The following is a 10,809-nucleotide window of genomic DNA, read 5'->3' as shown; positions in this document are numbered from 1 at the left end:
TTTTTCAATTGATACTCATATTAAAGATAAAAATTAACACAAAGATTACGTCATTGTGTCTTTCATGCGTCATTGTGTCTTTGAGAATGTGTCTTTATACTTATCTTTTGTGCTCTACTCATTGTGTTCAATATTCACTTAATTTGAGAAAAATAGTATTATGTTTCTGGCCATTGTGTTATATTATTTACCATTGTGTCTTACGTTTCTGGCCATTGTGTTATATTATTTACCATTGTGTCTTACGTTTCTGGCCACCTCAAAAACAATACCCATCTCGTTCTCGTCACTGCCGACAATCTCATGGTGAACCAAACCCATGCCATACGCCAAGGATTACGATCCCACTCAACAGTTGTGATGGGCAAGAACACCTGGATGAGGAGCTCAATTGCGGTCCATGCTCCGACGGTTGAAAAACCTGCTTTTGTAGGTGTGATTCCTTATATTGTTGGGAAAGTTGGGATGGTGTTGACCGATTATGATCCTGAGGAGGTGAGTGAAGCTGTTGTCGGGGACGCGTTGCGTCCGATGGTGTGTTCGTCAATGGATATTGGGATGTGTTCGCTCTGGCAGTGGCTGTTGGGTTTTCGTTTGAATTTGGTTACTAAGTAAAGCTGAAGGGTTGAAGTGGGTTTGAAGAATAAGGAGATTAATGATTTTGTTTATGTATTATAAAACTAATAATATTATTAAGAAACTTGATGCTCACCATGTGTTCGGAAATGCTTAGGTGAGTTTTTTTGTTAGGTTTCTTTGTTATTCATATTTTGTTGTTTTTATTATGAATTGTTAACTGTGGAAGCTTGAGACTTAGGTTGTTAAAGGTATGTAGCTACCGAAATCTTCAAGTTGGGGTTTTTTAGAGAATGAGTATTGAATGCGACTGTGAGAGAGAGAGAGAGAGAGAGGCGCATGAGAATGAATTGAATGTCTCTTGGTGAGAAAGAGGCCTAAATACCCTTGTGACTTGACTTTGATACATTTAGTGTTATTCGTCTTGATCTCGTGTGAAATCGGTTTCTCTTTCATGGAGGATTTCTCATCTTTGATATTTAGCGCTTGTCAAATTACTGTTGGCACTTTTCTCTGTTGGGAGATTTTTCTTGTGTCCTGAATCCTAAAGCACGACATTGCCCTAGCGGTGTTATACTGGTGTCGGTGGTTGAGGCGATGGGCAGGTCGGTAGAAGTGGTGCAGGCGTCTGCGTTAGTGACAGTGGCAGTGATTAAGAGTATGACTAGCTGATCATGTGAATACTTATCTCACAACAAATGCAGTTAAGACAATGTTTTACTCTCAATATTATCATTCAGTTGATTTGGTTTTTTACCGGGTTTCTTCATTATTCATAATCTTATGTGTTAATTAGTGTATTTATGAATTGCTATCTCTGGAAGCTTTAGACTTAGGTTTCTTAAGTATTTGTGTCAATAAGGGAATGCCGAAATGGGATTTTCTTGCTACCAAAATTTATCATAGTCAGAGCACTTTTCGGGGCGTTTTGGGCGCAAGGGTGGGGCAAAGCACGGGCGTGAGCGCGAATGGTCTTTTAATTAGTTTATAGTGATGGGTCGGGGCGTTTTTTTTATTTTTTAGCAAGACCTAAGCATGGGTCTTAGAGAATGAGTATTGAATGAGAAAGAGAGAGATGTATTGAGAATGATTTGAATCTCTTGATGAAAGAAGTTTGAATACCCTTGAAAATTGACTTTGATACATTTGTTTGAAGCCAACCCATTTTTGCGCCCCACTCACAAAATCACTTTGGATCAGTCATTGTTTTTGACGGTAGCCGTATTTCAACTTAAGCAGAGCTAGTAGCATCTTGTTCAGGGCAACCTAAACCAAGATTAATAAAATATGATACCTCGTATTTTAACACCTAAACTAGTTTCAGCTAAGCTAAATTTGGGTTTGATGATGAACTTAATGACCCTACTTTTCACACGAACACGAGTCCTTTTAACTTTAAAGTGATATTAGCTACCACTGCCTACAACAGGCTACAAATCTTCACATGCTTTTTAAGTGTAAGCATAAGTTAATTGACAAATAATTTATGTTTTTAAAGCAATAAAGCTGATTCATAAAAAAATTGCAAATGCCAAGTGAAAACTTCGATTTTATCTTAAGCACATAGAAAACTTACCAAAATATACATTTTAACTTTCTAGGCTGCTAGTTTCTTACTGGACTAAATCATTCTCTGGCTCTCTGCTGTTAAGCTAGCTACATTAAATATGGATGGCTTTAAATATTTAACCAGTATCAGTTTTTGTGGTTCTTGAGTAAAGTTATTTTGAATTAGAAAAAGTTTTAAGACGCACACAAGGCGTTTGATAAATGACGGACGAATTTGCTGGCATGTGTTATCCTTGTATTATGTATTCACTTTGCAGGAGACGAAAAAACGAGAAAGAGTCAGAGATTGGTTCTCTGAACAACTTACATACCTCTTTTCGGTCATCATCATTGCTGCTGTTGCTCTTTTAATTTATTTCTTCTCAAAACTACACTGCAAAATCGAATTCAAATTAATAATGGGTGAGACCTAAACTATAAACCGAATGGTATTCAAACAAATAGCAAACCTGTTTTCTTCACATGATTTTTATGATATGCATTTCTGATCTTCGGTCAACTTCTTTTGTCACCTGTATTCTATCTCATGTATTGCAATAGTTCTATTCAAATAAAACACACCCATGATTACAAACATATAGTACAACAAAAGTATTCAAAAGCAAAATAATATTTTCATACAACTACAATTTATAAGAATTTATTTGGCTTCTCTGCCCCTTTTCATCTTGGAAACTCTCACCACAACCATTACGAATACCTTATCCATTGCTACCTCTGCAATCTTAAACAGCTTCTGTCTCCACTGCTTCTTGAATGACAGGACTCCAATAACACCCCAAAAACCTGTTGCAAATCCACACATGATGTCCAAGTAAAACCAAACATTATTTGTTTTCTTTTTACTTTTTGTAGTTGGCGGGTTTTCATGATTGAAGCAATTATTTGGCAGAGGGGCACCACATAGATCCCTGTTACCAGCATATATTGATGGGTCGGTAAGTGTTTGCAATTGATTTCCGGTTGGAATTCTTCCTGACAGGTTGTTGTGTGACAAATTCATAGAGCTCAAAAAGTTCAAATCCGCCAAGCTTTGAGGGATCGTCCCAGTTAATAGGTTGTTTGACAAATCGAGAGAATTTAACGCTTTCATGTTTCCGATGTTCTCGGGTATACTCCCACTCAGGTGATTATGAGACAGATTAAGACCTATCAACGAAACAAGCGCAGTTATTCCATGAGGGATTTCTCCAGTAAGCTTATTGCTAGAAAGGTCCATGTTAAAGACCAAATGCGTCAAACTTGTATATTTAAGATCCATTCCTTTAATGACTTGATTCATATTTATGATCTGACTCGTAATCGCATAAATGTAAATTCCAATTTGAAACTCATCTTGCCTTGTCTCAGTCATCCCACTCAACCCTCGAAAACAATATGGGATGGATCCTATTAAGTTGTTGTGTGCGATGTCTAAAATATGAAGATGTGACAATTTGCAAAAAGATCGAGGAATACCTCCTGTGAAGTTATTTTTATGTAACCTGAGAATCACCAAATATGTAAGATTTTCTCCAATCCAATTTGGTATGTTTCCAGAGAATTCATTATTGCCCAAATCCAAAACAGCTAATAATCTCATATTTTCCATATCTCGTGGAAGTTCACCATTGAAGTTATTGTCATTCAGTTTTAACCATGCCAATGATGAAGACATATATCCTAGAGAACTTGGAAGGACTCCAGACAACCTATTTGAACTAAGTACAAGCGTACTCAAGTTTTGCAGATTCCCTACACGGTTAGGAATTTTTCCAGATAACCGATTTCTAGAAACATCGAGATCTGCCAAGTGTGTACTTCTGCATAGTGACCTAGGAAGTGACCCACTAAAAAGGTTGTCTTGTAGAAGCAAATTCATAGTATTTTCGTTGAACGGAAGATTTATCAAAGATCCACTTAATTTGTTGTAAGAGAGATCTAATTCATAAAGCCTATGCATCTTCCGGAAGAATGTTGGCAGAAGCCCATGTAGGCTAGCATTAGACAACGCCAAAGCCTCAAGCTTCCTTTGAGTTTGCAACCACTTTGGAAATCCATTTGCGATCTTGCAAGATCTAAAGTTAATAATTATCAATTGGAAAGGAGGAGTCCACTCATGTGAGATATTGAAGATCAACTTATAATTATCAGGTGTTTGCAAGTTCTTCAACATCGAGAGGTTAGCAAAATGGGCTTCAAAAACCACTCCTTCTAAAGAATTTTCAGAGAGATCTAATTTAACGAGTTTTATGAGTTGCCCAATTGAAACTGGGATCTGACCTGTTAACAAGTTTGAAGCTAGAGAGAGTTCTTTTAATGAAGCTAGTCTTCCTAGGGATGTTGGGATTGCACCTGTTAACCGGTTTGATTGCAGACTCAAACGATTTAAACATGTTAATCTTCCAAGTGATTCTGGGATAGAACCGGTTAAAGCGTTATAATATAGATCTAATACTTCTAATAATCTTAATCTCTCCAAAGATTTAGGGATTGAACTTGTGAAACTATTTTCGCTAAGCTGTAAGACTCTTAAATTGGTTAGCCTACCAAGAAATTCAGGAATTGAGCCGTTTAATAGGTTATGGTCTAAATATAATGCCTCTAAAGCATATTGGGAACATTCAGACCTGTTTGATGATGGACCTATCATTTCTCCTTCAAAATAGTTAGTATTACCTGTTAAGATTAATTCCATCAAATAACATTGTCTCCAGATTCCAACAAGCTCAATCTGCTCAAAGATATTATCTGAAACATCAAGCTTTAGAAGACCAGGCATGGTAGGAATTGAGGAGTTCAAACTGTTTCCCGAAAGGTCAAGGACTCTTAGGGAAGTCATGTTTGTTAATTCAGATGGAAAGCTACCTTCAATTGAATTATGGCTAAGATCAAGATATTGTATGTTTGAATGGGCACTAGAATTAAAATAAATGGCTGAAAAAGGGGCATTGAGAAGCCCACAGCTCGACAAATGCAATTCTAATAAAGAAGGTACCGTGTTCAAGAGCTTTAGAGAGTTCCATGCCATACTAAGATTATAGGATGAAAGATCAAGAAATGTTAAGGATGTCATGTTTTGAAAATAGCATGGGAGCTGACCTTCTAAGAAGTTAAAGCTAAGATCCAGGTGTTCGATGTTGGGAAGTATTTTACTTAAATTATGATGAAGACCAAGATCAGCATTTGAAAGTCCACACTGACCCAAACTTAAATACGTTAACGAGGGAATCATGTAAAATACCATATCAATATTTTTTGCTTCAAGAAAACCCACTTCACCCAAATCAAGATGCTTGTGTTGGTTTGGTGTTGAACGACTTTTCAGGGGTTAGAAGTTACAAATAATGACCTGGTATGCTGGTAAGCTGGTAGAGAACGTGGGAATGTTAACGTTGCTTTGAATGAGAGAATAAAGGAGCTCCTGTTGAATAGGACTTTTAGTTAATTTGCTTTTAGTATTTAAACGTTCTTATTGTTTAGGTTTTATTATCACTTCAATTTCATTAGCCGAAAATTCCCAGTAATCATATGAGCACGACTCAATCATTCGATTATTGAAATAAGATTACATTCGGTTACTTTGATTTCTCTGTTTCCTTTTATTAATTGCAGCAAACCCTGATCCAAATCTAATATTTGGTATCAGAGCCTCACGTTCATATCCAATTTTTTGCCAAAATTCCTAAAATTCAACACCATGTCTGTCACCACAAACCCTAGTTCCTCAAAAGAAATCTCAATCCCGCTCCAATACCCTATTCTTACACCCACTAATTATAACACATGGGCCATCAAGATGGAAGCTATTATGGACGCCCACGGGTTGTGGGACGCCATCGAGCCACCAACCGGCGTGGTTGTGGATGAACGGTTAATTAAGCAGGCTTGAGCTTTCATATTTCAGGCAATCCCTGAAGAGATTTTGTCGCAGGCAGCAAAGAAGAAGACGGCCAGAGAAGTTCGGGATTCGCTGAAATCCCGGTATGTAGGTGCTGAACGTGTTCAGAAAGCTCGGTTGCGTATTCTGAAAAGTGAGTTCGAAGGGTTGCATATGAAGGATGGAGAGTCAATCGATGAATATGCGGGGAAGATTTCGGGTATGGTTTCAAAATTTAAGAGTGTTGGAGCAAAGTTGGAAGACGATGAGCTGGTACGTAAGTTGTTCGACACGGTCCCTAAGAGGTTTATAAACCTGGTGGCTTCAATTGAGCAAAGTTCAGATGTTGAAACTATGCCATTTGAAGAAGCGATTGCACACTTGAAAGCTTATGAAGATAGAGTAAAGCTTCGTCAATCGAAGCAAGCAACCGAAAACAGCTTGTTATTCACCAAAACGGAGGGTCAGACGAGCTCGAAGGGACAAGTGAAGAACCAACAGTTAATGGGCCAGAAGTCGGGTGGACGAGGAAAAGCTGACCGAGGTGGTCGGGGTGGTTTTCGGGGACGTGGCCGCGGTAGGGGTAACCGTGGTGGGCACGCCGGGAACCAAGATCAAAGGAACGGGTCGAGAAACAAAGACAAGAGGCATATTGAGTGTTTCAATTGCCATGAACTCGGGCACTATGCCTCGGAGTGTAAAGAGCCTAAAGAAAGGAAGGATGAAGCTAACCTAGCCCAAACACAAGAAGAGGAACCAGCTCTTTACTTGACTGTTCATGGTGAAGAAGTGTCTTCCATGGTGCTCTTGAATGAAGATAGGGTTTTCCCCGGGACCGGTGACACAAAGGATGTTTGGTATGTGGATAACGATGCAAGCAATCACATGACGGGCATGAGAGACTCTTTTGCTGAATTGGATTGCAACATAACGGGCCAAGTTCGGTTCGGAGACGGGTCGAAAGTTCAAATAGAAGGCAAAGGTCCGTTGGTATTTGAAAGCAAATCAGGTGAGCACATTCTCATTCCGGATGTCTACTACATCCCGGCTTTGAAAAGTAATATTCTAAGTCTCAGTCAATTAACCGAGGAGGGTTATGATGTACACATGTATGGGAATGTGTTGAAGTTGTATGATGACCACGAACGACTCATCATGAAGATACAAAGGTCAGTCAATAGATTGTATAAAATAAGCTTGAAAGTGGCCAGACCTGTTTGTTTGGCAGCTCACATGAATGAAGATGCTTGGTTATGGCATATGCGGATGGGGCATATCAATTTTGTGCTACTAGAATCAATGTCACGGAATGAAATAGTGGCTGGAATGCCACGCATTTCGCACCCTAAACAGGTTTGTGAAGGGTGTTTGGTGGCGAAGCAAGTTGCTAAAACGATTCCAAAAGAAACGAAGTGGAGAGCGGCTGAACCATTAGGGTTTGGTGTATGCTGATTTGTGTGGACCGATTAGTCCACAAACAACAGCAGTAATCGATATTTCATGTTGATTGTAGATGATTTTACAAGATACATGTGGGTATATATAATTGAAACGAAGGACCAAGCGTTTCAACAGTTTAAACTCTTCAAGGCCCAAGTGGAGGAGAGTAAATTTAAGATAAAAATGCTTCGAACTGACCGTGGTGGTGAGTTCACCTCACAACCGTTTAATGAGTTTTGTATGATGAGGGTATTAAGAGGCAGTTGACGGCTCCGTATACCCCTGAACAAAATGGGGTAGTGGAGCGTCGGAACCGAACGATAGTAGAGATGACCCGGTCATTGTTGAAGTCGATGAACATGCCTGAAGTGTTATGGGGAGAAGCTGTACGACCACTCTGTTTACATCCTCAACAGAATTACAACGAAAGCGGTCAGACGCACGACACCGTACCAACTATGGAAGGGACACAAACCGAACCTCACTCATCTAAGGGTGTTCGGTTGTGTCGGGTATGTAAAGCAAATGAAGACTCATCTTGCAAAATTAGATGATCGGGGTAAGGCTATGGTGTATTTGGGTGTGGAAGATGGAACGAAAGGGTATCGGATGTTGAATCCGGTTACAAACAAAATAGTTGTTGCAAGATCAGTTGATTTTATTGAAAACAAAAAGTGGGCTTGGGGTGAGCCTAAGATTGAAAGGTCTATAGAGAGCTGGGTTAATCTTCCGGTCACTAATCCAGCAACAGCCCAGCCAATTTCAAACAGAAACTGGGGTTAATTATGAAATTCCTAATACACCGGGTAACATAAATCTTCAAACACCTCTGGTTTTTAATTCAGGTAATCAAGATGGAGAAGGTTCACAAAGTAGCAGCAGATCAAGACTCCAGTCATCAGTGGTACCCTTTGATCATACACCAGTTCGAGGGTTCAGATCCATGGATGGTGTGTATAATTATACCACTGCAATGGATGAAGAAGAAGTTCAAGAACAGTATGATAACAATCCAGAATTGTTGTTAATTGATGACGAACCGCCGTCCTATGAAGAGGCTGCGGCTAAAGAAGAGTGGAAACAGGCTATGAAAGCAGAGCTTGACCCGATTAATCGAAACAAGACCTGGACTTTGACTCGGTTGCAACATGGTCATAGGGCAATTGGGTTGAAGTGGGTGTTTAAGGTTAAAAGAGACGCAAGCGGAGCAGTCACAAAACACAAGGCACGTGTGGTGGCAAAGGGTTATGTACAAAGAAAGGGAGTGGACTTTGAAGAAGCTTTCGCACCAGTGGCCCGTTTAGAAACCATTCGACTGCTTCTGGCAATTGCAGCTAATGGAACTGGCCTGTGCATCATTTAGATGTTAAGTCGGCTTTCCTAAATGGTAATCTCAAAGAAGAAGTGTATGTGACACAACCGAGTGGGTTCGAAGTAGAAGGGAAAGAAGATATGGTGTATCGGCTTCATAAAGCTCTCTAACAGCTTGAGACAAGCCCCGAGGGCTTGGAATGCAAAGTTAGATGAAGTCCTCAAAGAACTTGGTTTCAGCAAGTGTGTGCATGAACAAGCAGTCTATAAGGTACATGAGCCTGATTTTGTTCTCATAGTTGGTGTATATGTTGATGATTTAATTGTGACGGGGTCCGTCCAGTGAGAAAAGAATTTGTGAGTTCAAACGAAAGATGAAATCTGTCTTTGATATGAGTGATATGGGGAAGCTGTCATACTACCTTGGTATGGAAGTAGAACAATCCAAGGTAGGAATAACCATACAACAAGAAGCGTACGCAAAGAAGATTCTGGAATTGGCGGGTATGACAAAGTGTAATGCCACAAGCTTTCCTATGATATCTAAGTTGCAGTTAACAAAGGATGAAGAAGCGAAGATACTGATCCAACCCATGTATCGAAAGTTAATTGGATGTCTTCGTTACTTGGTTCACACTCGTCCAGATTTGTGCTACTCGGTTGGAGTTGTAAGCAGGTTTATGCAAACCCCGAAACAAAGTCATTATGCTGCAGTGAAACAAATACTCAGGTACATCCGCGGTACTTTAGGATATGGGTTGAAGTATAACCGCGGTGGAGATGGTAAATTGATCGGGTTTAGTGACAGCAGCTATGGTACCCGATGTTGAAGATCGAAGGGGCACAACTGGTATGGCATTTTACTATTCAAACAATCTGATTACTTGGTGCTCACAGAAACAAAAGACGGTGGCTCTAAGCTCTTGCGAAGCTGGAATTCATGGCAGCAACGTCGGCAGCATGTCAGGCGTTGTGGTTAAGAAATCTGATGTGTGATCTGTTGGGTAAGAAACCGGAAGTGGTGAAGCTGTTTGTTGATAATGAAGCAGCACTTGCATTGATGAGAAATCCCGTGTTTCATGGGAGGAGCAAACACATTGACACGAAGTATCACTTTATTCGTCAATGTGTGGAACGAGAACAAGTGGATGTGGAGCATGCCAGTGGCAATCTGCAGAAAGCCGACATTTTAACTAAAGCGCTGGCCCGTATTAAGTTTACTGAAATGAGAAGCCTAGTCGGTGTGAAGAAGCTGCACGAAGATGTCAACACTACATGGGGGAATGTTGGTTTAGTGTTGAACGACTTTTCAGGGGTTAGAAGTTACAAATAATGACCTGGTATGCTGAAAGCTGGTAGAGAACGTGGGAATGTTAACGTTGCTTTGAATGAGAGAATAAAGGAGCTCCTGTTGAATAGGACTTTTAGTTAATTTGCTTTCAGTATTAAACGTTCTTATTGTTTAGGTTTTATTATCACTTCAATTTCATTAGCCGAAAATTCCCTGTAATCATATGAGCACGACTTAATCATTCGATTATTGAAATAAGATTACATCCGGTTACATTGATTTCCCGCGTGACGTGGCGATTTGTTACTGGATGGTTGTTTCTCTCTCTACAGCTCAATTCTCATTGCATTAATTGCGGTGGGTATAAATAGGGAGAGTTAACTTCTTTTTGAAGTTTTATCGCCTTTGAATCTTATATGCGAACTTGCTTTCTTTCTTCTAATCTTCTGATTTTCCTTTGAACTAATCCGAATATTATTACCAAGTATTTGTAATGGCATCTTCTCAATCTGAGGTCGATGGGATAGAAGTCTCTTGGGACCAAGGGGAATGCCAGAAGCTTATTACGACTTATAGTATTCCACCGAGTGGGGACCCGGAGTTCCCTTCTGCTGTCTTTATAGCCAGCTTTCCACCTCCAGGAAAGATGGCTTTATATGCCGATTACTTTGAGCACGGGAACTTCCGTCTTCCCGTCACAAAGTTTTTCCAACGAGTGATTAAGGCATTTGGGATTCACTTATCTCAACTTCACCCACGTGCT

The 10,809-nt window shown here is 39.8% G+C and overlaps 1 protein-coding gene across 1 annotated transcript; it reads right to left on the bottom strand.

Moving 5' to 3' along the window:
* Positions 1-2,260: 2,260 nt before the first annotated feature.
* LOC143576200 (uncharacterized) lies at positions 2,261-5,826 on the bottom strand. Its single transcript, XM_077060349.1, has 2 exons — positions 5,802-5,826; positions 2,261-5,385 (listed from the first exon to the last, which is right to left on the bottom strand). The coding sequence occupies exons 1-2, from the start codon at positions 5,824-5,826 to the stop codon at positions 2,786-2,788; spliced, it is 2,625 nt and encodes an 874-aa protein (XP_076916464.1). The 3' UTR covers positions 2,261-2,785.
* Positions 5,827-10,809: the final 4,983 nt, after the last annotated feature.

Source organism: Bidens hawaiensis, unplaced genomic scaffold (genome assembly GCF_021521415.1).
Source record: "Bidens hawaiensis isolate Kalapana, Puna unplaced genomic scaffold, B.hawaiensis_p1.1 tig00028024_1, whole genome shotgun sequence".
Lineage (NCBI taxonomy): Eukaryota > Viridiplantae > Streptophyta > Magnoliopsida > Asterales > Asteraceae > Bidens > Bidens hawaiensis.
Note: the sequence above shows the minus strand (reverse complement) of the source record. Positions and strands in the feature narration are given on the sequence as shown.

Excerpts from the sequence above, each read along its gene's own strand:
- LOC143576200 (XM_077060349.1), bottom strand. The coding sequence starts at position 5,826 with ATGGTGTTGAATTTTAGGAATTTTG. Across the intron at positions 5,386-5,801 it reads GTTGAATTTTAGGAATTTTG|CAAAAAATATTGATATGGTA; the intron begins GCAAAAAATTGG and ends GTTTTCTTGAAG.